Here is a 27,588-nt window from a genome sequence, read left to right on the forward strand (position 1 = left end):
TCAGCTGGCCAGGATTTCTTTATTTTTTTTATTTTCTTTTAACGTTTATTTATTTTTGAGACCCAGAGAGACAGAGCATGAACAGGGGAAGGACAGAGAGAGGGGGAGACACAGAATCGGAAGCAGGCTCCAGGCTCTGAGCCGTCAGCCCAGAGCCCGACGCGGGGCTCGAACTCACAGACCGTGAGGTCGTGACCTGAGCTGAAGTCGGACGCTTAACCGACTGAGCCACCCAGGCTCCCCATCAAAAGACATAAACTTTTAAAAAAGAGAGGAGAGAGAGAGAGAGCAAGACTGGAACTTAGAAGAAAAATGGGTCTTGAGGGTTTTCGCACACCACGTCCTTCTGTTTAACGGCCCGTTAAATGACTCCCCTGGTGATGCCTTTTTGAGCTGGGGATCCTTCGACTGGATTAACGATGCTGAAGTGAACAGGCTCGTAATGCCTGTTGGTGCTAAGAAGCGAAGACTGCTCTTGGCTAGATTTCTAGAAGTAAAACGGGCAGAAACGTCGTTATCAGTCCACCTTCTCCCTACCGTGTAGAGGGATATTCATTTATCCACACCTTCACCTACAAACCTGTCAGTTCTCGCCAATGTGATGTTCAAGAAACAAATACCTTCTCTGTTGTTTCAGCGATGGCTTAACTGACTACTGGCTTGGGAGAAACAAAGCTTTGTCTTGCTGAGGTTCAGAAACTGTCAGAAGCTCTTGTATTTACTTAAAGGTTTTTTTTTTTAATGTTTATTTTTGAGAGAGAGACAGAGACAGAATACGAGCAGGGGGTGGCAGAGAGAGAGGGAGACACAGAATCCGAAGCGGGTTCCAGGCTCTGAGCTGTCAGCACAGAGTCCGACACGGGGCTCGAACCCACAAACTGTGGGATGGTAACCTGAGCCGAAGTCCGACGCTCAACCGACTGGGCCACCCAGGTGCTCCTTTTCAAGGAAAGTTTTTAAGCAAATTCATTTAAAATTGCATCTACAGGGATGAACAATAAGCACACTTCAAGAAAATTACTATTTTCCACATTGGCAATGAATTACGACTTCCCACGTTATCTAAATATTTCTCACAGGGGCACCCAGGAGGCTCAGTCGGTTAAGTGTCTGACTCTTGGTTTCCCCTCAGGTCATGATCTCACGGTTCGTGGGTTCGAGCCCCATGTCTGGCTCCGCGATGACAGTGTGGAGCCTGCTTGGGATTCTCTCTCTCTCTCTCTCTCTCTCTCTCTCTCTCTCTCTCCCCCTCTCTCTCTGCCCTCCCACACTCTCTCTCTCTCAAAAATAAATAACAAATACATAAAATAAATATAAATAAATAAGTAAAACCTTATGAGACCCATCCTGAAGGAACTCAGGGCTTAGGCTTTTATTCTTCTATGTGAACGCTAACATTATTTTATCCTACCCTTCCCCCCCCCCACACACACACAGTGTTGGTATTCAGGTCAAAACCACGATATGTGTTTCTGTAATCGGCCTAATGGGCATTTATAGACCGCTCCACTCAACAGTGGCAGAAGACGCATCGTTCAAGTGCACGTGGGACTGCCCCCAAGACAGACCGTGTCGCACAACAAACTTTATAACACATGTAAGCAAATTGAAATTTTACATCTGTCCTCGATAATAATGGAATTAAGCCAGAAAACAATTAGATGGAAAACCAAAAAAGATAATTATAAAAATCTCCCAACCCTCAAAATTATGCAACACATTTCTCAATAATCCATGGGTCAAAGAGAGAGTCTCAAGAAAAATTAGAAACGATTTTAAACTGAACTGCAATGAAAATACAACAGATCAGGGGCGCCTGGGTGGCTCAGTGGTTAAGCGTCCGACTCCGGCTCAGGTCATGATCTCAAGGTTCCTGGGTTCGAGCCCCGCGTCGGGCTCTGTGCCGACAGCTCGGAGCCTGGAGCCTGTTTCGGATTCTGTGTCTCCCTCTCTCTCTCTCTCCCCTTCTCCTGCTCATGTTCTGTCTCTCTCTCTCTCTCTCTCTCTCTCAAAAATAAATAAGCATTAAAAAAAAATTTTAACAAACAAAAAAACTAGCAGCAAATGAGATAGAAAGGAGTTTCCTCAACCTGTAAAAGGGCATCAACACCAAGACCTCATTTCGTTGTTATCAGATAGACTCTCCTGGATTTATCCTTCCTTTACATTCAGCTCTAAGACCAGTCTAACTCCAGGTCACAAAAGCCCAGCCCAGACCAGAGCGAAGCCTCATGCAGCCCGACTCGGGACTCGCAGGCACGGGGCTTCAGCAGACATTGCCGAGGCTTTGCTCGGATCCCTTCCGGATCCCTTCCCTCTCATTCTTCATGGGCGGCACCTGTGTCTCTTGGTCAGAAGCCTGCCCTCAAGCTGCCCGAACACAGTTTCGGAACCCACAGTGGGATGTACCTTGGGATTCCCATTCTCGCCAACCCCAGGCAGAACCCGACCCAATGGCCGTTGGGTGCAAGAGTAGAAGGGCTCCGGGTCCCTTGTTCCTGACTGGGGAAAGCTGTGCCGGGACAGGACCCGTTGTTGGGACTGTGCTCAAGATCACCTAGTCACACTTCCTAACGAGTCACTTTCCAAAGAATCTCAGTCTCTGGCACACCCTTGCATAACTTCCTCCCCCTCCTCCTCCTGCACCCCCATCCCCCTATCTGTTTTCCTGGGAACACTTTCTCATAAATCACTTTCATAAAGATCCGTATCACAGGACCTGTCACTGGAGAATCTAGGACAGGAGTCATGGGCTGTTCTGTTCTTCCTTCCCCTTTCTTTCCTCTTCTCCTCACTGAGCATCAAGGGTTGGGCGAAGGAGGGAGGAATTCAAGGAAGAGGCCCGCGATCTGGTGCCGTTGTGGCTGGCAGTCAGGACGCTCTTTACAGCAGGCCTCCAACAGTGGCCTTCCATGGGATCTGTTGGTGGTGCCTCTGAGACTCTTATGGGACCCTCTGCACCATAGGAGCCCCTCCCAAGGACAACAGATTCTCTGGCTACCCTCTGATGGCCACCATCGGCTCTTGCCCCAACGGCCACTATTGGCTCTTGCCCCAGTGGCCACCATTGGCTCTTGCCCAATGGCCACCATCAGCTCCTGCCCCAATGGCCACCATTGGCTCTTGCCCCAACGGCCACCATTCGCTCTTGCCCCAGTGGCCACCATTGGCTCTTGCCCAATAGCCACCATCAGCTCTTGCCCCAATGGCCAACTATCCTAGATTTCAGCCATACACACACGGTCTCCTTCAGCCTCACTCTGCCACAAAGTGCTCTTGGGCAGGGTCCTTCCTGGATGGCTCAAGCCTGGCATCCCTGGGGTCCACCAGGCTCACATTTTCCATGACATTCTCACCCTGACAGATGACCAAGTGCGGCAGACCCACTGATGCACGGGGCAGCTTTAGCCCCGGTTCTCTGCCTTCAGACGTCTCCTGTCAAGGACAAGTCTCTGTCTCCACGAGTGCCCTCAAAAATACTGAAGACACATCCACGGCCGCCCCTAAAGTTCTTCTTGCCCCTGTCAAATAGCAGTCCAAGGCCGTCCCCACAGCGTCTGCGGCTTACCTACCATCTGGCCCGGTAGTGACATGCCTGTCGTCCCCCCTTCGCAGACACCCCCGTCTCTACCGTGGCTCCCTTTGGACTCCAGCATCTGGCCAGTGGGTTGCAGGGAAGCATCCCCTTCCTCCATATGGAGAAAAAAAAAAGACTTGAATCTCCTGCCACATCTAAGAATGCCCTTGAAATGAACTCCTCAACTCCCTCGTCCCCTCTTACAGAGGCAGGGAGGGATGGTGGTGGCCTATTTTGGCACCTCTTGGTAAATCCTGCCTACGTGCATCCAGCTCCCCTGGTTTTTAAAGGCACGGCCATTATCCACAATCGTTCTCGGCTTTGGGAATCCAGCCAAACTTCTATAAAAACAGGAAAAGTGTCGTTTAATCTCTCTCATGTGGCCCCGTCACTCTTCTCACTTCCTGAATCGGGCTTTGCCAAGATTTGATTGATCACATGAGAGTTTTTGTAAACAGATTTTTGCTAAGAGGGTAGAAAGACAGACTACAGGCTTGGAGAAGATATTCGCAGACCACACACCAAACAGAAGACGAGTGTCTAGAATATGTGAAGAATCTTCCAAGCCCCACTCGGGGGAGAGATGACTAACGTAGGCTTTAATGTTTCACACCTCCGTGCTCATGTATCGCTTTGCCCTCAGAAGGTGCTCAGACAGACTGGGCTGAAAGAAATCATTCAATCCCCCCCAAATACTGTCCAAGTTCTTCAAGTAAATTCACTCAACTATAATTACACACGGATATGTATACTGTACGTGCAAAAAAGAATTCTTGGGGCATCTGGGTGGCTCAGTCGGTTAAGGGTCCAACCCTTTGATTTTGGCTGAGGTCATGATGTCTTTCTTGGTTGTGAGTTCGAGCCCCACATCGGGCTTCATGCTGAGTGTGGAGCCAGCTTGGGATCCTCTCTCCCTCAAAAAAACGTTTCTTTAATGTTGATTTATTTTGAGAGAGAGAGAGAAAAAACGCAAGTGGGGGAAGGGCAGAGAGAGAGGGGGAGAGAGTGCCAGGCAGGTTCTGCACAGTCAGCATGGAGCCCAACACGGGTGCTTGGTCCCACCAACTTTCAGATAATGACCTGTACCGAAATCAAGAGTTGGACAGACTGAGCCATTAAATTGTTTTAATTAAAAAAATTTTTTTTAAGTTTATTTATTTTGAAAGAGAGAGAGAGAGAGCTCGAGCAGGGGAGGGTCAGAGAGAGAGATGTAGAGAGAAAGAATCCCAAGCAGGCTCCCTGCCATCAGCGCAGAGCCCCACGTGGGGCTCGAACCCACAAATCACGAAATCGTGACCTAAGCCAAAATCCAGAGTCGGGCACTTAGCTGACTGAGCTACCCAGGCGCCCTCTGCAAAAAAAAAAAAAAATTTTTTAAAGCATTCTCAAAATCCAACAGTAGAATAAACCAATTAGAAAATGGGCAAAAAACACACAGACGTTTCTCCAAAGAGGACATACACATAGAAAACAAGCACAGGAGATGTGCGACGTACCATTGGCCATCAGCGAAATGCAAAGTAAAAGCACAGTAATGTACGGGGCGCCTGGGGGGCTCAGTCGGTTCAGCATCCAACTTCGGCTCGGGTCATGAGCTCGCAGTTCGTGAGTTCGAGCCCCACGTCGGGCACAGAAATTACTTTAAAAAATAAAATCCAAGAGTAAGTATTTAAAAGCATGTCTCCTTTTGGCATGGATTAAGGTCTTCCTTTGATAGCTTGCTGTGACAAAATTATTTCTAAAAGCACAGTGGAAGCTACTTTCGTTTTTACGTATTGTTATCATTATTATAGGAAGCAGTTGGCTCCCACTGTTTTGTTCATCTCTCAGAAAGACAGTTTTACTTTATCAAATGTTCTGCTCACAACCGTGCACTCCACTCAGATTTCCTCTCCCCTCCGGTGAGTCCTTCCAACAACACAAGGGAACAGAAAATTATGCTTAGTGGAATTTTCTTTTTATTCTTCTCTTACGTTTTTTTTCACCTTCCCTTTGATACAAAGGTACCTTTGATGCAACTGATGAGCCAAGGTTGATACTTTTTTTTTTTTTTTTAAGAAATCTCAGTGGACTCAGGAGCGCCTGGGTGGCTCGGTCGGTTGAGCATTTAGTTCTTGGTTTCGGCCTGGGTCATGATCCCAGGGTCATGGGATCGAGCCCCTTGTCAGGCTCTGTGCTAGCATGGAGCTTGCTTAAGATTCTCTCAATCTCTCTCTCTCTCTCTCTCTCTCGCCCAGAAAATTCGCCGGACGAGCAGGACAGCAGGACGTCCCAAGGCGACTGCACTGCCCCCAGATCCAGTGACACCGAGGCCCCCAGCCTGGCGGGCGGGCAGGCGGCCCCGGGAGGCACAGAGCGGACTGACAAGGAACCTCCGGCGCCCTGAGCTCCAGGACCCCACCAGGCCCCTTACGAGGGCCCCCAGTGGCCCCAGCAACGTCTTCCCAGGATCGGAAACTTTTGTAAGTTGTGCAAACAGAAGTTATTCTCACTACAATCAGTGAGGGTGACCAGTGTCTCTCTCCCCTGCCACTTCCCCCCCTTCACACTGTCCTCTGTGCCAGGGGGCTGGGGACGCCTGGGTGGTTCAGGCGAAGCATCCGACTCTTGATTTCCGGTCAGGTCATGATCCCAGGGTGGTGGGATCGAGCCACACATCAGACTCCACAGTGAGTGTGGAACCTGCCTGGGATTCTCTCTCTCACTGCCCCTTCCCTGCCAGCTCTCTCTCTCTCTCTCTCTCTCTCTCTCTCTGTCTTTCTCTCTCTCAAAATAAATAAATAAACATTGGAAAAAAAAGAATTAGGCTGGAAATACATTTGACTTGAGCGGGACGGCCACGGCCACGTGGTTTGCAGCCACATCGTGGATCCGTGCGGCTTTCAGGGGTCCTTCAGCCACGGGCTGTGCAGACGCACCGGGGGGAGACACTGAGGTGGGACGCGAAATGCGCCCTGAAGCTCTTGACATCGGTGATAAGGAGTAAACCACAACAACCTGTCCCTTCTCCTTGTGGAAAGACACCTTGCCACGTCTTTGCCACGCGTACGAGTACACAGTGAGTACTCAGGGGGGGAAAAAGCGTAGGGAACATGAATTTTATTTTTTTAATAGTTTTTATTTTTATTTTTTTGTAAAAGCTTATTTATCTATTTTGAGAGAGAGCGGGGCTCGATCTCACACATCGTGAGATCATGACCTGAGCCGAAGTCGGACGCTTAACCGACAGAGCCACCCAGGCGCCCCTAGGAAAATGAATTTTAGAGGTAAGTTGGGAATATTATTACAAATATCATATCCTTTTTCAGGATTTTGTGGTGTTTATGGCAGCTTTCAGCTTTTTAGAGTTGTGGGGAGGAGGGTTCTAACTTAAGTAAATATTCATAATGTTATTCTTTTTTAAGTTTTACTTATTTATTTTGATAGAAAGAGAATGAGAGAGTGTGTGTGAGCAGGGGAGGGGCAGAGAGAGAGGGAGAGAGAATCCCAAGCAGGCTCCACGCTGTCAGCACAGAGCCCGATTTGGGGCTCGATCTCACAAACCTTGAGATCACGGCCTGAGCCGATCTCAAGAGTCAGATGCTTAACCGACCGGGCCACTCAGGCGCCCCTCATAATGTTATTTTTTTAAGGAAGGCTCCTCAAAACTGTGTATGCTTCGGGCCCCATAAATCTTGGCTTCACCCACGTGGCTCTAGGAAAACCCAGACACTGGTTATGTGACCTGTCACCGCGTGCAGAAAATTATATCCGGGCTTTTTCCAGTCAAGGATGATTTCGTAACAGGTTCAAAGAACGCGAAGAAAATTTTTAAGCGAAATAATTATTAACTTCAGAAGAGACAGCAGTTGTGCAAGAAAGGAACCGTAACCAGATCACGCGGCGTGGCTCAGCAGGTACCAGGTTGGAGGCAGGCGTAACTGATGCAGATCCTGAATTGGGATTTCAGTGAAAATTGGTCGGACGCCTGGGTGGCTCAGTCGGTTAAGCATCGGACCGTTTTGGTTTTTTTAATTTACATCCAAGTTAGCATAGAGCGCAATAATGATCTCAGGACTAGATTCCTGTGACTCATCCCCTACGTATAACACCCAGTGCCCGTCCCAACAGGTGCCCTCCTTAATGCCCCTCCCCCATTTAGCCCACCCCCCCCCCCAGCCCCTCCAGCAACCCTCAGTTTTTTCTCCGTATTTAAGAGTCTCTTATGTTTTGTCCCCCTCCCTGTTTTTATACTACTTTTGCTTCCCTTCCCTTATGTTCATCCGTCTTGTATCTTAAATTCCACATATCAGTGAAGTCCCATGATATTCGTCTTTCTCTGACTGATTTCACTTAGCATATAGCATCGTAGCATAAAGCAGATCTCAGCTCAGGTCAAGATCTTGTGGTTCGTGGGTCAGAGACCCGCGTCGGGCTCTGCCCCAATGGCACGGAGCCTGATTGGGATTCTGTCCCTCCTTCTCTCTGTCCCTCCCACCCCCCTCAAAATAAATAAATAAACTTAAAATTAAAAAAAACATTCTGATATCAATCCTAGAGGGCACAACTAAGCCCCGGAAGCGGTTTCTCTGAACAGCCAGTGCTTCAAGCCCTGTAAGGCTTGAAGCCTCATGAATGACCACTTCTGTAGTTTAATAATTTAATGCCGATCATATATGCTTTGAAGGAGGAGTCCTAGAAAATTTTGAAAGTGAAAATGAGGAAATCTTGGAGTGCCTGGGTGGCTCAGTCAGTTAAGCATCTGACTTTGGCTCACGTCACGATCTTGTGGTTCGAGAGTTTGAGCCCCGAGTCAGGCTCTGTGTTGACAGCTCAGCTCAGAGCCTGGAGCCCGCTTTGGATTCTGTCTCCCTGCCCTCTCTGCCCCTCTCTCTCAAAAATAAATGAGCATTAAAAATTTTTTTTAAAAAGAAAATTAGGAAATGGAGAAAGCATGGGGTTAGAAGCAGCAATTGCTTGAAATATTGCAGGTGAAAATATGGGGCGCCTGGGTGACTCAGTCAGTTGAGCGTCAGACTTCAGCTCTGGTCATCATCTCACAGTTCATGGGTTCGAGCCCCGCGTCGGGCTCCGTGCTGTCAGCACAGAGCCCGCTTCAGATCCTCTGCCCCTCCCCTGCTCACGCTCTCTCTCAAAAATAAATAAAAACATTAAAAAATAAATATTATAGGTGAACACAAAAATGGCCACTGGTCCAGCACAGAGAATGGCCAGATCCCCCAGGGCACATCCATGCTTGGGAACTCTCGATGCCAGATTCCACGAGGCAGAACTTGTCAGGGAGCAGGCAAGACTGGGTGCACGGCCACAAAATCAAAAGAAGCCAGAGCGAAATGCCACGTTGCACCCAGGCACGAATGCAGGAAACCCCCTGACGGGAAACCTGGCTCGGGTCATGTTATGCGTCCACTTGACCGGACCCCAGGGTGCCAGTCAGACACCATCGTGGGTGTGTCTGTGCTCGGGGATAGGGTGAACACTGGAATTGGTAGAGCAGGTCGGGCTAAGCCCCCGGCTAGAATAAACAGTGGGCCCTCCCCGGAGGAAGAGAACCTTCTCCCTGCCTGACCCCCTTCTCCCTGTACCATCAGCTGGCACGGGAAGGGAACATCCACTCTTCCCAGGTCGTGAGCTCGCCGCCTTCACCTGGAACCCCACCATGGGCTGTCCTGGGTGCCCGGGCTGTGGATTCACACTGGAATTGTCACCACTGGCTCTCCGGGGGGTCCGGCTCGCCTGCACACCCGCAGGACCCGAGACTCGTCAACCTCCATAATCGCACGAGCCAAATCCTTATAACAAATCTCTTTAATAAGTGATACACACACATACGTCCACATCCGACTGGTTCTTTGGAGAGCCCTGACTAATCCTCTGGGCACGATGGTTAACTCTGGGAGAAGGCGGGGGAGTGAGGGGCCTCCCCGTGTGTGTGTGTGTGTGAGAGAGAGAGAGGCAGAGAGAGAGAGAGAAACACTTTTTACTAAGACCATATATTATTTTAGTAAAAATAAAACAGCCAATTGTTTAAAGGCCCTCTTAATATCGCCTTCAGGATGATCTTGGAAGGGTGAAGTTCAGGCACCGTGGAAGCGGCCAGTGACACCCTGCGCTGGGGAAATGTCTAGATCTGTTATGGTCCAGAGAGGAGCGGTCACAGTGGACACAGGGCACAGAGGCTTCCCGACCTGCCTCCCCTTAGAGAGTATTTTCCACGGGCCCCCAGGCAGCTGGGCCACAGCTCCCGGGCTGGCGGTGGGGGGGGGGGGGCTGTTGTTCCCCAAAACCTCTTCTGCAGGAGACCCCCCCCCCCCCGCCACTGCCAAGGATTTGGGGGATGGAGGGCGCTGTTTCCAGGAGCTGCGTCCCGCTGAGCGGCTCTGCTCCAAGCCCCCCTCCCCTCCCTGACCCATGTCCCTTGGGATGGGGTCCCCACGAGCAGCTGGCTCGGACTGAACCTGTCTCTTCCGGACCCCCCACCCCTTCTTTGCTCCCCACCTCTCCCAGCTCCCAACGACCAGTCCACACAGTTTCAAGTCATTTCTTCTTCCCCTATTGAGCGGCCTGAGAATCATAATCGTGACGGTGACTTGCTGAAGGAGGCGGGACCTCAGCATCTCCAGGGCGGTGATGCCCCCCCCCCCCACCCGCTCCGCCCCTCCCCAGGCCTCTATTTTTCCTTTCTTCAAAATCCTCCGGTGAGCTGGGGGGCGGGGCAGGGGGCGGGGCTTCTAACCCGTGATGTTCTGCCTCATCTCGCACACCCAGCGCTGCACCTGCTGGCAGAAATTGTCATTCCAGCGGCCGTTGGAGCGGACTTCCGCGCAGTCTTCGCCTCCTCCCACCTCGTGGCCCTGCCAGTCGTCTGGCTGAGTGGCGGCCCAGTTCCTAGGAAGGCAGGCTAGAGCTCAGGCTTTGACCCTTACCTACCCCTGCAGCCCTCACCGCCTCCCCCTCAGCCCCCAGCTCAGGAAAAGCACATCCTGAGGAGAGGAGGGGGCCAGGGAGCACACGCTGCAGCCTTGGAGGTTGGGAACCTGGGAGCGGGAGGCCTGGGGACTTTGGTCCCCGAGGGAAGGGTGGGAGTGGCTGGCCCCAGGCCAGACGAAGGAGGACGAGGGGGGAGCCACTTACTTGTAGCCATGATTATAGTCTGTGCCATCCACCCACTTCCACGAGCCATCGCTGTCCGTGAGACCTATCCAGGCATCAAAGGGGTTTATGTGCTGTGAAATGAACTTCTGGAAAACAGGTGGTGTGACAAGTAAGGGAGATGATTCATTTCCAGAAGTACCAACTAAAAGCTGGGCTATCTGGTTAACAGGAGTGTCCGGCCTATTGGAAATCTGCACGGACCTCCCCACCCCCACAGTGGGGTCCCAAACCCTTAGACACCTCACTTCCTAGTTCTCCCACCCTCCCGCCAGCCTCCGTTTGGCGGGATTCTTTTTCAAAGGCTTTGCAATGAGCACGCGCCACCACCTAACCGACGTCTCTGCGTCGCCCCAGGGAACGTCCGCTTGTTCTAATCAGACTAGTTTTGCCTCCCGTGGGCGGGCCCGGGCCACGTCGGCGTAAGGCTGTACCCTCTGTAGCACGCAGCCAATGAGGAAGCAGGGGAGGGACTTCAGCTAGGAGATAAATCGTCTGCTGTAACCGCTCGGAGTGCGCCTGTCCGTCAGACGCCCGCTCTTGTAGGAATGTTGATTACAGACTCGCTTCATTGCGCTCGGAGTCTCCGCGTCGCCGCTTAGATTGGGGCAGCGGGCTTGTGTCTCACAAGCGGGGAGGAAGGTTCTAGTCCCTGGGACCTCCATTCAGGCATAGCTGTGACTCCTTGAGTCTCCTCCAGCTCGATCTGAAGCACCAGCTCCCAGCACAACTATTCCTGTCTTTCCTTCTGTAACTGGAGTTATTATTTGGTGGACGTTGGCTGGGCTAAACGTCGTGCTAAGTCCTTTACGAAGATTCTCTTATCTGATCCTTACAAAGTCTCTAAATTGGGCGTCCTGGTGATTCACACTTCACATAAACGAGGTTAATGAACTTGAGGTAGCTGCAGAGCTCAGGAAGTCCAGTGTCCAGGGGTGGGGAGGTGGGGGGGGATGGGGGGGTGGGACCTCCGCCCCCTGACCTGACGCCCATTTCATTCCCAGCTCACAGTTGCTACCCCGACTGAGCCCTTTCCTTGTCTCCTACCCGTGAGCTCTGACTCTGGGAATTCTGATTCTGGCCCCTGCCCCTGCTGCCTCCATGGACCCCAACACCCATTCAGGATCTCAGTTTCAGGGGAACCCAGGTGGCTCAGTTGGCTAAGTATCCAACTTCGGCTCAGGTCATGATCGCACAGTCTGTGGGTTTGAGCCCCTTGTCAGGCTCTGTGCTGACAGCTCGGAGCCTGGAGCCTGCTTCGGATTCTGTGTCTCCCTCTCTCCCTGCTCCTCCCCTGCTCGCGCTCTGTCTCTGTCTCTCTCAAAAATAAACATTTTTCAAAAACTTTTTAAAAGCAAAGAAGAGATGAATGATGTAAAATACCAGAGAAAATATCCAAGAAGAAAAATAATACGACGCTACGTGAAGGGAAGAAACCCAAGAGGAAGATTTGAGCTCTGCAAGAAAGCCCAGGAGCCCCGCAGAAAGCCAGGCATCGAGTATAAACTATAGGCTTGAGGACGGGACCGCAAGGCAGAGGGAAAGAGAGAAAAACCAGAAGCAAAGGGCACAAGGTGGTGGCTGGGGACGGCACATCACGGAGGTATATTTGCATGACCCGTTCCGGAAAAAGAAAGAGCCCATGCAAGGAAAAAAAAAAATGTAATGTTCATGTATTTAAACATATTTAAAAAGTTAGAAAACCCAACTTGACGAATTAAGAGGACGCTCCCGACCTCAGAGCAAAACTCCCAAGGAGAAGAATCAACAACGAGATATGCCTGGATGAGGCTGGTGAGATTCAAGACAGCAAGGACTCCAACCACTCGGGGCAAAACACTTCCAGAATCTCGGGGAGACTAGAAGCAGGAGGCATTAGCAACTTCAAAGTTGCTAGGAGACTAGATCTTAATTGCCGTCAACACAAAAAAGAAATGATTTTGTGACACGCTAAAGGTGTTAGCAAGGAGCAATCATATTGCAATGTGTAAATGTATCAAGCCCACACACTGTAGGCTTCAAACTTACACAATGTTACGTGTCAATGATATCTCAATTAAAAAGAAAAAAAAAAAAAAAAAAGAATGAGGCAGGGGCGCCTGGCTGGCTCAGCCAGTAGAGCATTGAATTCTTGATCTCAGGGTCATGAGTTTGAGCCCCACACTGGACATGGAGCTACTTAAAAACGAACCCCAAAAAAGCCCCAAAAAACAAAAAAACAAGGCACGTAGATAAGAATAAGTGGGCTGGTTTCCTCACCTTTCATATGGGAAGTTATATGAACTCGCTGATTTTTTTAAGCCAATAAATTTCAGCCCATCATTTACATAATTTTAAATGCAATTTAGCAATTAGAAGTCATCATTAGTATAATTAAAAATAAGCCAAGTCTAGGGGCACCCGGGGGGTTCAGTTGGTTAAGCATCTGACTTCCGCTAGGTCATGATCTCACAGTCTGTGAGTTCGAGCCCCGCGTCGGGCTCTGTGCTGACAGCTCAGAGCCTGGAGCCTGCTTCGGATTCTGTGTCTCCCTCTCTCTCTGACCCTCCCCTGCTCGCACTCTGACTCTCTCTCCGTCAAAAAAATAAGTAAACATTAAAAGAAATTTTAACAGAATTTTGGGGTGTGAGACCAAGGTCACTATTTTTTAAACTCCTCCCGTGTAAAGGCTGGCATTATACATCCGAGGCTGAGAATCACCAATTTAAAACAGAGACTCCAAAAGCATGGACAGAGGCAGGTGAAGCAAATGCAGGGAAGAAGAAAGGAAGGACCATCTACTTTTATCCACATGCCAGGCCTGAAAGCAGACCCTGACAGTCACGCCGTCACAAGGGCAGTCAGCCAGGGCCACCGCAAAGCTGGGGCCATCACGAACTTACTGTGGGTCAGAGCACAGAGCACAGAGATCTCAGGTTGACCCACGTGAAACGGGCATTTTTTTTTTCAAGTCAAAAGTGCTTGCACATGGGCAGTTTCAACCTGATCGGCAAAGCGAAACATGTTTGTAATTATTCTACCGTATAAATACATATATACACTGATAAATTTGATGTATTAATATATATAAATTTGATACATTGGCATATCGATATAATATGTTGATATCTTTATATATGTTGATATATAAACATACATAGCTGACATATTGATCAATGTCAATATGTTTGATATATTGATATCTTTATATATGTTGATATATAAATATATATATTTGATATATTGATCAATGTCTATACGTTTGATATATTGGCATATTGATATCTTTATATATGTTCGTATATAAATATATATATTTGCTATGTTGATCAATGTCTATATGTTTGGTATATTGGCATATTGATATCTTTATATATGTTCATATATAAATATATATATTTGATATATATTTATATTATCAAAATTAATATATTATCATTATATTATTATATATTATCATTATATTAATATATATTAATATATTAATAATAATAAAATATATATGATAATTTATATTATCAAATTTATATATATTATCAATATATTGATAAGTATATATTCAATATGCATATTCAGTAAATATATTCTGGCAATATGTCGAGTTGAAAACACTGGCTAAGGAGGTGAGCGAATCTGAATTCTGGCTCTGTCCTGCATTAGGGGCAAATCACTTGACCCCCCCTTTTTCTTAGTCCCCTCATCTCTCCCTCCCTCAAAGGGGGGTCCGAGCGCCCGCCCCACAGGGTCGTGAGGATTACAGGTGAACGCATGAAAACTCGCACGCAGCAAAGACTCAATGACCGATCCCAGTCTCATCCTCCTTTTCAGAAAATCGCCGCCGCCCCCCCCCCCCCCCTCTAATGGCTTGGTCCTCCCCTGGGAACACGTGTTCGCGGCTGTGGCTGGTGGCAGCGGTGGGCAGGGGAGACCTGAAGCGCTTTGGAGGGACCCAGGAACCCTGCCCGCTCTGTCCCTTTCAGCCCATGACCGACCCCACCCCAAGGCCAGCAAGAAGGGCCCCGGCGTCCACACTGCGCCGTCGGAGCACCTGTGCCCGAGCTCCTGGCGCTAACGTCCCACCTCTTAGAATCAGTGGCCGCTTCGCCATGAACTTCCCGGCGCTCGGCCACACCTCTGCTTCTGGACGCTTCCTTTGGTTAGAAAATGATACTAAAGCAGCCTGCCCAGCCCCCCCCCCCCCCCCCCCCCCCGGGCATACCCTGGGCCGCGCTCACCTGCTCCTCCCTGGAGTTGACGACCACCAGGTGCGCGTTCTCCAGCCGGCAGTGCTTCTCGGCCTCCGGCCAGGTCTTCCCGGAGCGCGAGAACCAGTAGCAGCTGCCCTCGAACTCCAGCCAGTTGACCGGGCAGCATTCTGTGCCTGAGGGGCCGGGGGCGCGGGGAGATGAGCCCCGGCAGGAGGGCACAGGCGCCCCGGGACGGGGGACCCCGTGCCCGGGCCCTACCGTTGCTCCGGAAGAAGGCCATCTGACACGTCAGGATGCGCAGATCCACGGGGAAGTGCTTCAGATGAAGGAGCAGGGTGGCGTGATCTAGGGCACCGGGCGACGGGCACGGTGGGCATCGCGTGGCGGGCAGTGCCGGCGCCAACCCCCCGGGACCCCACGCGGGACTCCGCGCGCTCACGCACACACGCTGCGCGCGCACCCACGCGACGCACACTCGCACGCGCGCACACCCCCCCGGGGAGGGTCTCTGACCTGCTTCCAGGTCCTTCTGTTGTTTCTCCAGCTTGGCCTCCAGAGAGGTCAGCAGGTCACTGGCATTGCCCCCTGAAAAGGAGGACGGCTCAGGCATTCCCGCCCCCCCTCCCCCGCCCCGCCTCCACCCTGCGTCCCGGCCCCTGGCCTCCCCGCCTCCACCCCGTCCCCACAGCGGCTTTCTAAGCCTAAGCAGGGTCCCCACGTTCCCAAAACAGACCCCCCACTTCATTAGCAGGGCCTGCCGGCATGACCCCTCACCACTTAGCCCCCGCCTGGCAGGGTCTTCCTCACCCGCTGGCCTCGCAGCTTCTGTTCCCTCCACCCGGCACTAACCCCCACCCTCTGCACCTGCCTGATCATCCTTCCGGGTCCCTCCGCCCAGGGATCCCGTCCCTGGAAGCCTGGGGGCCCCCTACCCCCAGCACCCCAAACACGCCCCCCTCCTGCTCCCCCCGGGGAGGCGCCCCCTCACCATGCGAGCTGAGAGCGCCCATCTCCGTGAAGACGCCGGAGGAGAAGTGGCTGAAGTTCTCTTTCAGGATCCGCAGCTCCTCTTGAAGCTGGGCTCCTTGTCGGGGGCGGGGGACAGAAGGGACAGGGCAAAGTGGAGCGGGCTGTGTCCCGAAGGACAGCCCCTCCCCGCCCCGGCCCCGCCCGGCCCCCGCGACCCTCACTCTGGGACCCGATGACGCAGACGGCCACCAGCAGCAGGACGTTGAGGCCCAGGATGAGCAGACTGAGGCGGAGCCTGGAGCATAGACGCTGCAGCAGCCACGGCGGGCGAGGAGGGGGCCCTGGCGGAGAAGGGGCGTCAGAGGGAAGGGCCTGGGGCGCAGGAGGCCTAGCGCACGGTGGGGGCGCCGGGGGAGCGGAGCCCCGGTGGCCGGGAGGAGAGTGGGTGGGGGTAGCCGGGGAGGGAGTCACTGGGCTTTGACCCCAGGGCTCAGGCCCTGCACACACGCATCCGCACGCTCACCCCACGTGCACACGTGCCGCCGCGGGTGCACGGGGCGCGCGGTGTTCACGTCATCCGTGGGCAAAGCCCCGCTCTCGGACCCGGGGACCCGGAGGCCCGGCTCCGTGTTCTTGCAACACGCGCCTGGGCCGCTCGCTGGGACACGTCCCGCACCCGAAGAAGGGCCCCCGCCCTCCCTCAGTCCAGGTCATTCCACCGCAGACCGCGCCCTCCCAGCCCCTTGTCCGTTTCCTGCTGCACTCGACCCCCCCCCCCCCCCAGTCCCTCCCTCCGCTGTGAACTCTCCCCCGTAGCCTCAGTCACTTCACAGAAACTCGGACCCCCACACACGGGCACACACGTTTCTCAGTTCACCCTCGCACTCGTTGCACCCTGACTGCTGCCCACTCGCTGTTGCCCCCAGCGCAGCCCGATCCCGTCTGGCCCCCGCCACCCTCGCTTTGGGGGCGCCCGCAGCGGGACGTGCAGGCCCAGAGTGAGCACACACTCTCATTAGCACACATTCTCGCACACTCTGTCACAAACGCACCCCAGCTTCACAGGCACTGAGCTGGCTTCGCCCCGCCCAGCGTCCCCTGGCCTGGGACAGCGCTGTCCTCCAGGCCGAAGCCCCGCTCAGGCACCTTCACCTGCAACAACACTTCTTTGCCTCACACCCCACTTTCCTCTGTCCCCATCGCCATGATACCTTGACACCCCTGCACCCTGGAGGGGTGGGGGGGGGAGGTCAGCCAGAGGCCCGGAGGCTTCCTCCCCAGTCTCCCTCCTGCCACCATCCCGAAGTGGACACTCCCTGTGAGTGACCAGCCAGAACTCCTGAGATCCTGACTCCAATGACTGTCACCTCCTCCCCTTCCCACTCGGGACTCCATCCTGAGCCAGGGAAGCCACGTCTCCACACTCCACTGCGAACACAGCCTCCCCTGTGCCCGACACCCTCCCCCTCACGCCCTCCTGATGCCCCGGGGCGTCTCTCCATCCAGAAGCTGTCCCTAACCCGCAGTCTTCCCCAGCCAGGTAGGTTCCCGGGGCTGAGTCCGGCCGCTCTCTCCAGCCCCGTCCGCTGCTCAGGCCCCCGTCCTGCTTCCCAACCTGACCTAGGACCCATAGACCCCAATCCTGGGCGAGGGCGGCAACCCGTCCCCACACCCCCGCTCAAATCAGACCGCCCGCGGCCGACACGGACAAGTCTTGGTGCCTCAACGTTCTCGTGCCCGCTTCTGTGAGGGACCCCAAATCGCCAGACTCACAGAAGTCTAAGACGACGGTTGCCGGGGTCCAAGGAAATGGGGAGTCGCTGTTCGACGGGTACAAAGTTGCGCTTATGCAAGACGAGTAAGATCCGGACATCTGCCGTACAGCTCCGTGCCCGTAGCTAACAGCACGCTGTCGTGCCCCGAGCCGCTGGCTAAGAGGGTAGGACTCGGATTCAAGGTTCTTACCACATAAGAAACATGGAGGTCAGAAGACGAGCCACCTGACTGGATGGTTCTGAGAACACAGTGAGGTCAAATATAAAAGGTGCTGCCCAGGCAAGTTTCAAGGTAAAAGCGAAGGTCTGCCAGGGGCGCCTGGGTGGCTCAGTCGGTTAAGCATCCGACTTCGGCTCGGGTGGGGATCTCACAGTTCGTGAGTTCGAGCCCCGCGTCTGTATCTGTGCTGACGGCTCGGAGCCTGGAGCCTGCTTCGGATTATGCGTCTCCCTCTCTCTCTGCCCCTCCCTTGCTTGCACTCTGTTTCTCTCTCTCAAAAATAAATAAACATTAAAAAAAAAAAAAAAAGCAAGGGTCTGCCAGACGTGGAAAAACAGAGGCTATATTCACCCACCCCGCCAGAAACAACCAAGACATAAATCAGCCACCTCTCTCAAGACACTTGAACCTCAGGCAACAAAGGGCAAGGGTCCGGGGAGACGGGAAAAATGATATGGGCCCCAGTAGTCACCCGCCTGCTTCTAGGAGACAGTTTTCAGGCCTTGGGCAGGGAGGGGAAATCCCAGCAGGGCCCGGCGGACTCTCCGAGCTGAGGAAGCGAGAGTTTGGGGAGACCACAAGGGCAGAGTTCAGACAGGAGAGAGATGCCCAGAGAATTCTGGTCTGCGGAGGGCTGCACACTGATCAACACGTGCATGTCAGGAAAACTACCCAAGGCCAGGCAAGATAAAACCAACCTGGAAGGGCAAAGGAACCCTGTGTGGCACTCATACAGGACTGGGAATGGTACCTTGGGAGGGCTCCAGACCCGCCTGACAAATCATAAAAGTGGGGACGCCTGGCTGTCTCCGCTGGAAGAGCACGTGACTCTTGGTCTGAGTCATGAGTTCAAGCCCTGAGTTGGGTATAGAGCTTACTAAAGAAAAAAATTAAATAAACTTAAAAAAATAAGGTAACAAGTTTTCTTTTCAAAAATTCATAAAAGCAAAACCCAAAAGGATCAGATCGACTCCAAGTTGCTTAACTGCACCCCAGAACAAAGCTCAAGAATATTCAGAGGAATATAACTATATTCAGCACACAACACAGTAAAGTTCACAATGTCTAGCCTGCACTCAAAGATTACCAGACATACAAAGAGGCAGGAAAACACAACTCATGTTGAGGAGGTTCATAAATCTATCAACACCAAGCCAGAGGCACCTGTGTGGCTCAGTCAGTCACTCACACGTGACTCTTGATTTTGGTTCAGGTCATGATCTCATGGTTCATGGGTTCAAGCCCCATATTGGGCTCTGCACTGACAACTAGGAGCCTGCTTGGGATTCTCTCTCTCCCTCTCTCTCTCTCTCTCTCTCTGCCCCTCCCTTGTTCAGGTGGTCTCTCTATCTCTCTCAAAGTAAATAAATAAACCTAAAAAAAAAATCCAGAATGGATGCAGACATTAGAATTAGCAGACAAGGGCATTAAAACAGATATTGTAAAAATATTCTAGATTCTTAAAAATGTAACTACAGGGGCACCTGGGGGCTCAGTCAGTTAAGCATCTGACTCCGGCTCAGGTCATGATCTCACAGTTTGTGAGTTCGAGCCCAGCGTCGGGCTCGGTGCTGACAGCTCGGAGCCTGGAGCCTGCTCCGGATTATGTGTCTCCCTCTCTCTCTGCCCCTCCCCCACTAGTACTCTGTCTCTTTCTCTCTCAAAAATAAATAAATATTAAAAATTTTTTTAATAATAAAAAATGTAAGTACACATCAAAGAAGATACTTAAAAAGTCCCACCACTGTGAAAGGGACAGAGGCCTCAGGGAGACAGAGAAATCGGCAGCTGGGGGAAAGGGAGCAAAGCCCGGGAAGCTGGGTGCTCACCTGCGTGGAAAGGGTCTTCTCTCCTGGGGTTGTGCCCATGACGGCCTGGCCCCTCCCCTCCACCCGGCTGGTGGTCGTTTCCCTCGGAGTCCAGCTGCTGGATGTTTTGAAAGTCCTTGGCCATGCTGGGTGCAGGGCTGGAGCCTGGGCGGTTGAGGCTCCTCTGAGGACTGGGGCTGAGTTCGGGCTGAAGCTTGAGCTAAGATGTGAATTCGGGCAGAGGCCGATGGGGGGGGTGGGCGGAGGACCCGAGCACATCGAGGCTACCGTCTGGGTTCGGTCTAAGGTTGGAGGGGAGTTTGGGGCTGAAATGCAGCTGGGTCTCGTCCCTTCTCAGGACACCGCTTGGGCCGGGACCCGGCCAGGAACCCTCCTTCCCTGCTTTCATGGACCAAACCCCCCTCTTCCACCAGCCCCCACGGTCCCTGCGCTAGGGTCTCCTCCATACCAAACATCCCCAGTCCCACCTGCCCCTGACTTTGGTTACCTGTCAGGGGTATGGAGGGCTGACGCCCGAGTCCCTCGGGCAGCCCGGCCCCAGGGCGAGGAGGGGTAGACCCCGGAAAAGTGGGCCAGGTGGTACCAGGAGGGCTGGCCCAGGCGAGGGCCCCGAGTCCGTGTGTCTGAGTGTCCAAGTGGTTCTAACCTGGCCTCTCCTGTCCCTGGGACTTTGGACAGTAAACAGAAGTGGAAACAGGGTTGGAACTCAGGCAAAGTGTCGTGGGGGCGGGGGACACGACTGTCTCTATTCTTCCCAGAGAAAGGGGTCTCCTGGCCTGTCCCCCTCACCCCCGCACGCCGGTCACCTCGCGCCTCGCTGCACCGTTCGGGAGGGGTGCGGGCCAGGAGGGGGCTGGGGCTCAGTTCACTGTTTCCCCTCTGCCCCTCCCCCCTTCCACGCCCTGCCCCTGAATTTCCCAGAATTGTTGGTGTCTCCAAATATGCCCGGGCCCGGATCAGAGGCGCCAGTTCCCTGTTCTTGCCCAACGTGCGGGCTCAGCACCAGGCCCCCCAGCTCTGGGCTGACTCACCTCACTCTCCTGGGGATAAAGCCCCTCAGGACCAGCTTCGCCCTCCTGTGCTGAATGGGTCCCAAGGCGGCCCCCCACGGCTGGCACTTCTGTGGCCCCCACCTCCCAGGGGAGGGAATGGGGCCTCGGGAAGATGAAGGGACCTTCCCTGGGCAGGCAGAGAGAAGCAGCCCAGCGTAAAAGAGGGGAGAAGTCAGGGGCTCCCCGGGGGCTCAGCCGGTTAAGCGTCTTGATCTCAGCTCAGGTCATGATCTCACAGTTCGTGCGTTCGAGCCCCGCCTCGGGCTCTGTGCTGATGGCGGGGAAACGGCTTGGGGTTCTGTCTCTCCTTCTCTCTGCCCCTCACCAGTTTATTCCTCTCTCTCTGTCTCTCAAGGTAAATAAATAAACTTAAAAAAAAAATAATAAGAGGGGAAAAGTCACCGGAGCTCACCACAGCTTGAGAAAGAAAACAGCTTTCGTCCCTGATTTTGTGACCCTCACCAAACGCCTGCTGGCCGAGGACAGAGTTTCTCTGATGCAGCTAAGTCCTTGAGCTGAAAAGGTATCAGGGGCCTGTGTTTTCCGGCGGGAACTTGCAGACACACGGGACAGCCACACATTCCGACCTCCTGCCTTCCTGCCAGGTCCCCAAGGCAGTGGTGGCTGCTTTGGTTTTGTGACCATATCCCTCAGTCAGACACACGCACCCCCCCACACACACATACACTGTGCCTTCACTTTGTTCTGATGCCCCAGCACCTGCCGCATAGCAGGTGCTTGACGAGTATTTGCTGAAGAAACGAGCGGATGAAGGAATGAATTGGTACATGCGTTGTGGACGCGACGGTTTCCTACAACAGTGCTCACCTCGCTCCCCGCATCCTACTTCGTGACCACCTACGCGAACTTTCCCGGTTGGCTCACGGGCCACGCCCCCAGGCTTGGAAATCAGGGCTGGGAGGCCCCAGTCTGGGCAAGGAGGTGGTTTCAGTTCCAAGATTTGGGCAAGAACTTTGCCAGGTGGATTATCCACTGCCTGTCGAGGTGGGCCAGCTGCCATCCGGGGATGGGGGGGATTCTCACTGGCCACCCACCTCCACGGAACTGGGTTCAACACCCCCCCCCCCACTGGCGAGATAGGACAGGGGACACGAGAGACATTCGCTGCGTCCTTCTCTTTCTCCCTGTTCCAAAGCCAGCATTTTAGGGACGCCTGGCTGGCTGAGTCAGTAGAGCGTGCAACTCTTGGTCTCGGGGTTGTGAGTCCGAGCGCCACGTTAGATGTAGGGATTACTTAAAAATAAAATCTTGAGGGGGCGCCTGGGTGGCGCAGTCGGTTAAGCGTCCGACTTCAGCCAGGTCACGATCTCGCCGTCCGTGAGTTCGAGCCCCGCGTCGGGCTCTGGGCTGATGGCTCGGAGCCTGGAGCCTGTTTCCGATTCTGTGTCTCCCTCTCTCTCTGCCCCTCCCCCGTTCATGCTCTGTCTCACTCTGTCCCAAAAATAAATAAAAAACGTTGAAAAAAAAAATTTTTTTTAATAAAATCTTGAGGGGCGCCTGGGTGGGTCAGTCAGTTACGCATCTGACTTCTGCTGAGGTCATGATCTCACGGCTTGTGAGTTCGAGCCCCGCGGCGGGCTCTGTGCTGACAGCTCGGAGCCTAGAGCCTGCTTTGGATTCCGCGTCTCCCTCTCTCTGCCCCTCCCCTGTTCATCTGTTCATGCTCTGTCTCTCTCTCTCTCTCTCTCTCTCTCAAAAATAAACATTAAAAAACTTTTTTTTAATCTTGAAAATCGGGTTTTAATTTACCGAAAGCTGACATATACTTGGATTATTTCTGAAGGTTTTATATTGTCTTACCACTTTTTTCTTGGGTTTTTCTGATTTGGGTTATGGAATCCTGTTTTTAGTTGGTTGATTTTGGCTTGGAATTTTTTTTTGGGGGGGTACCTCAGGCACAGAAACTTAGGTTAGCTGTATTCCTGAGTTGGTGACACCCAATCTTCCCTCCTACTTCCCCTGTTCCCCCAAAGCCAATCCTCCTACTCTCCACGGGCAGCCAGAATGGTGTCTTTGCTGCATGGGACAACCTTCAAAGATGGCAGCCATCAACTTCTCTGATGGGCACGCAAGTCGCAACACCCTTCCAGAGCTACAGTCTGCTTCCCCTCCCTGCGGAGCTGGGCTCACTGGGTGACTTGCCGTGGCCGATGGAAAGCGCTAGAAGGGACAATCTGCCAGTTCTGGGCCCAGGCTTCAGCTCTCAGTCTTGGAAGCCAGCCACCATGTTTCACGGGAGCCCAGCTACCCTGCTACAGAGACAGAGGCTTGGGCTGGAGGTGGGGAGGCAAGACACCATACGGACATTGAGAGATCGAGAGAGAGAGGGACAGAGAGAGAGAGAGACCACACGGAGAAATGCTGAGGCCTGAGGACGTGTGAACAAAGCCTTCTGGGAGCTTCCAGCCCAACCCAGCCTAGCCCAGCCCAACAGCTGAATACACCGGAGCGCGTAACCCTAGCCAATGCGACATGGGCCCCCTGGCCGGGCCTGCCCTAATTTCTGGCCCCAGAGAGTCTTGAGACATAATAAGCAGTCGTTTGTTTTCAACCGCTGAAGTTGGGGGTGGATGTATGTTATGTATCAACAGGTAACCACAACAATATTTACTCTTCAATATGCATCCTTGTCAAATGTGTGCGTGTCTATTTGTCCGTCAGGTGCGTAAATGGGACTTTCATAAATGTTTTGTTCCTGACCTGCCTCGCCCAGCAACAAATGTTTAAGATCCATCCGCGTTGCTATCAGCACATCTGGCTTGTTGCTACTAAGTCACTGGTGTGTGTCGATCGCGGTTTATTTACCCAGTCCCCTAGCGAGGAACCCGAGGCTGTCGCCAGCTCCCAACTGCCACCGTCTACACCGCGGCTGATGTTCCCACCACGTTTCCACGCGGACGTACGTGAGAAGTTCTCTCGGAACTATATCCAAGAATGAAATCGCTGGGTCACGGGATATTCACGCGCTTCATTCCAGGCACACGCACGTTTTTGCGCGGATGAGATCGGAGCCACAATATTTTTTTTTTTTTTTGGTGGTCTTTGTCCCCCTTTTCTTTTTTCTGCTTGCCTGAGATCCTCCCCCTCCCCCCTCCCCCCCTTACTGTCTCTCCCATCCCTGAGCCTTCTATGAGAATAGTAATAACCCAGAATTATCTTTCTGTCTTCTCTCTGCTGGTCACCATGTCCCTGCGCAGATCTAGGCGACACCTTCCCTGTATAATACGGTCAAATCACGAGATCACAGACTATTCTCAGGCTTGATTTGCCTGAGTCCCGTCAGGGCACACGTTTTCCAGAATGGCTATGCCCGAGGATACCGCCCCCCCCCCCCACTGGCCCATAACAGTCCCCCCCACCCCCACCCCTCCAACCCCTATCTGGTTCATCCTTCTCAACCTTTGACACTATTCAACTTCCCAGTTACTGCAGATCTGACACCTTCTTCCCAGTTTCTTATTTCACATTTCCAGTTAAGAGTGGGCTTGGATACTTCCTCATCTGTGTGGTGATCATCTGAGTTTCCCCTTGTAAGAACTGCTCTTTTCATATCCTTTGTCTATTTTCCTATCGGGTTTCCTGAACCCACTTTGTGGATTAACCAGGATTTCTGGTGTATTCTAGACGCTTGTTCAAAAAACAAGAAAGCTCTTTCGAAAATAAAAAAGTAATAACCATAGTATTGTTGAAGTCAAAAAACTTAGGAGAAGCTTTGGAAGATAAATTTTAGGAAAGCTCCCAGGAAAGAGAGGGACAGAGAGAGAGAGAGAGAGAGAGAGAGAGCGTGCGCAAAAGGACAAAGAGATAAAAAGAAAAAAACGTTTTAATAAGAAAATAGCTAAATTAGGGGGACTCTTTTCCCCCCTCTGGCCTCGTGTTTCCACGTACGTTTCTCATTAGGGAAACTCTCTGGGCCTCCACCCCAGCCCCCCAGCTCCCAGGCACATAGGTCTGCCTAATTCTTGAATGAAATCTTAATAAGTCCTTTTGATTTAAGATTTTAAGCGAAACCCACCTTTCACTGCTTATCAGCAAAAAAGACGACATCTCAATATCCATATATCTGTCTACTGAGACTTAGTTCAGAGGAGAGAGGGCTTTTCCTTCATCGGCCCTGTAAAACCTCCTTATTTGCCGTGAGAGATCAACGTGGAGAGCGAACAACCCCCTGGGAGAAGTTCTAGAAGGAAAAACAGGGAACTAAAAGGGAGAAAGTTATCAAAGAAATGGTGCAAGAATGTTAGTTAGAATGAAAACATTGAGGCCTCTAATTCAGATCACCAACTAATTGCTCAGGTCAGTCACTGAAGAATGACCCAAAGGGTGCCATTGTGAAATTTCAGAATACCAGGGAAGGTTCTGGAAGCCACTGGAGAGGGAGGGAAATCCCCTACAAAGACACGAGAATGAGAATGGACCCCGCTCATCAGCGGTTAAATTCCGCACTGGGCGGGCAGGGGGCCCCTGGGCAGCTCAGTCGGTTCAGCGTCCCACTTCGGCTCAGGTCACGATCTCGCGGTTCGTGAGTTCGAGCCCCGCGTCGGGCTCTGGGCTGACAGCTCGGAGCCCGGAGCCCGCTTCGGATTCTGGGTCTCCCTCGCTCTCTGCCCCTCCCCTGCTCGTGCTCTGTCTCTCTCTCTTAAAAGTAGATAAGCATTTTTTAAAAAGGTTTTTTAATGATTCTCAAAATAGTGCAAGTCGTCCTGATGAACGTGAGGTCAGCGGTGGCCAAGTCAGTCAACTACCCTGCAGGTAGGTGGTAGAGACGGAACCTGCCCAGGCTGAATAAATGGTAAAGAATTCTGTATTCACCGCCCCTCCCCTGCAGTGAAGTGAAGGGAGGCCCGGGCAACCTTCGTGGGTGTGCATAATTCCATCCTCTCCAATCTGACGCCCCCCAAAAATGTGGAATGGATTAAACGAGACCCAGGGAATGACAGCTGCGAGTTTAACCCTAGCTTAGCAACTAGAAGACGGCTCACCGCGTCTCCAGCTCGGACCAGCAAGAATCCCCAACCCCAGCTGACGTGCGATAGCAAAGCTCCCCCTCTAGGGAAGGATAGCCTTTTTCTTTTTTTAATTAACTTATTTATTTTGAGAGAGAGAAAGAAAGCAAGCGGGGAAGGGGTAGAGAGAAGGAGAGAGAATCCCAAGCAGGTTCCAGGTTCCGAGCTGTCGGCACGGAGCCCGACGCGGGGCTCGAACCCACGGACCGCGAGAACCTGACCTGAGCCGAAGTCGGACGCTTAACCGACTGAGCCAGCCAGGCGTCCCTGAAGTTAGTCTTGTGATATCAGAGTAAAATATAAAATCAAGCACTTGACGTTTGACTTGTGCTTTCAGTTGGAGGATATGAAATAATTTGACGGTGTTTGTAAGAGCATCAGTATGTTTAAGAGACCCCGAGATTCATTATGAATATTAATTTAACTTATCTGCTTAGTTAGGTTTTGCTTGCTCAAGGTCAGGCTTATTTATTTATTTATTTATGAGACAGAGAGAGAGAGAGAGAGAGAGAGCAGGGGAGGGGCAGAGAGAGAGAGGGAGAGAGAGAAAGAACCCCAAGAAGGCTCCACAGTGCCAGCCCAGAGCCCAATGCGGGGCTCGAACTCATGAACCATGAGATCATGATCTCAGCTGACATCAAGAGTCAGAGTCAAACACGCTTAACCGACTGAGCCGCCCAGGTGTCCCCAAGCATTTTTAAATACCTTAAATAAAATACACTGAGTGTGTAAAGCCAGTTTAAAATGTTTCTGGGAGCTTAACTGCACTGCGAATGGGACAGATTATGTAAGAAAGTTTTGTGTCTTCAACTTGCATCACCGTCAAGAGCGAACGAGCAGGGGCGCGTGGGTGGCTCGGTCGGTTGAGCGTCAGCCTTCGGCTCAGGTCATGAGCTCGTGGTTCATGAGTTTGGGCCCCGCGTCGAGCTCTGTGCTGACAGCCCGGAGCCTGCTTCAGACTCTGTGTCTCCCTCTCTCTCTCTCTCCCCCTCCTCTGCTTGTGCTCTGTCTGTCTCTCTCTGTCAAAAATAAGGTAAACATTAAAAAAAAAATTTTTTTTAACAAAGTAACCGTAGGGGCGCCTATGTGGCTCAGTCGGTTGGGTGTCCAACTCTTGATGTTGGCTCCGATCATGATCCCAGGGTTGTGGGATCGAGCCCCGTATCGGGTGACTCGAAACTGAGTGTGGAGCTTGCTTAAGACCTTCTCTCTCTCCCTCTGCCCCTCTCCTCCCCATCGTTCTCTCTCTGTCTCTCAAATTACAAAAAAAGTAACAGTAAATAGTCCTTTCTGTAAACAAATGTGCCACAAATAGCAAAAATCCACCTGAAGTTAGGGCAAGCCGTCTAGGAGAAGTCAACAGCCCCCCCCGCCCCCACCGCCGAGACCCCACCCTGACTCCACTCTGGCCCCCAGTCCCCCAGCTCCCGCCCCGGAGGCTGTGAAGGCGGTGCCCCCGCCCCGGCCACCCTGCTCCCGCCTCGGAGGCTGTGTCCTGTCCATCATCACCAACCTCGCCCTCCCCTCTCCTCTGCTCTCTTTTTCCCACACCGCGTGTCTCCGTGAACTAGATCATGCATTTGGGGTACGCAGGTGATCACCTCTCCGCACGTCCTAGAGGCGGGCACCTCGCTCCCCAGGCCCAGGGCGACCATACCTACATGGGGTCCGTCCCCAGGGAGCGCGCGTGGGACGAGTGAGCCCGTGGCCTTTGTTTCTCACGTGTGTTTACACTCTGCGTCCCTGCCCAGACTCCAGCCCTTTGGGCTCAGGGACAACGAGACTCACCCCTCGGTCTCT

General features: G+C 52.5%; 1 protein-coding gene and 1 long non-coding RNA gene across 3 annotated transcripts; both read right to left on the minus strand.

The window, feature by feature from the left end:
• Window positions 1–275: 275 nt before the first annotated feature.
• Window positions 276–4,619, minus strand: LOC145713134 (uncharacterized). Its single transcript, XR_014136100.1, has 3 exons — window positions 3,782–4,619; window positions 3,573–3,689; window positions 276–487 (listed from the first exon to the last, which is right to left on the minus strand). It is a non-coding gene; the product is annotated as an uncharacterized LOC145713134 (long non-coding RNA).
• Window positions 4,620–9,354: 4,735 nt separating this feature from the next.
• On the minus strand, window positions 9,355–20,377 carry ASGR2 (asialoglycoprotein receptor 2). 2 transcript variants are annotated; one of them, XM_078437867.2, is made up of 9 exons: window positions 20,197–20,377; window positions 19,710–19,908; window positions 16,107–16,226; window positions 15,905–16,000; window positions 15,430–15,501; window positions 15,175–15,261; window positions 14,944–15,089; window positions 10,712–10,818; window positions 9,357–10,465 (listed from the first exon to the last, which is right to left on the minus strand). In XM_078437867.2, exons 2-9 carry the CDS (start codon window positions 19,831–19,833, stop codon window positions 10,309–10,311), a joined length of 909 nt encoding a protein of 302 aa, XP_078293993.1. In that variant the 5' UTR covers window positions 19,834–19,908; window positions 20,197–20,377; the 3' UTR covers window positions 9,357–10,308. The 2 variants fall into 2 exon arrangements, with proteins under 2 accessions (XP_078293994.1, XP_078293993.1); XM_078437868.2 differs by lacking the exons at window positions 19,710–19,908; window positions 20,197–20,377 and adding an exon at window positions 17,659–17,823 and having other exon boundaries at window positions 9,355–10,465.
• Window positions 20,378–27,588: the final 7,211 nt, after the last annotated feature.

This window comes from Panthera onca, chromosome E1 (assembly GCF_046562875.1).
Source record: "Panthera onca isolate mPanOnc1 chromosome E1, mPanOnc1 haplotype 2, whole genome shotgun sequence".
NCBI lineage: Eukaryota > Metazoa > Chordata > Mammalia > Carnivora > Felidae > Panthera > Panthera onca.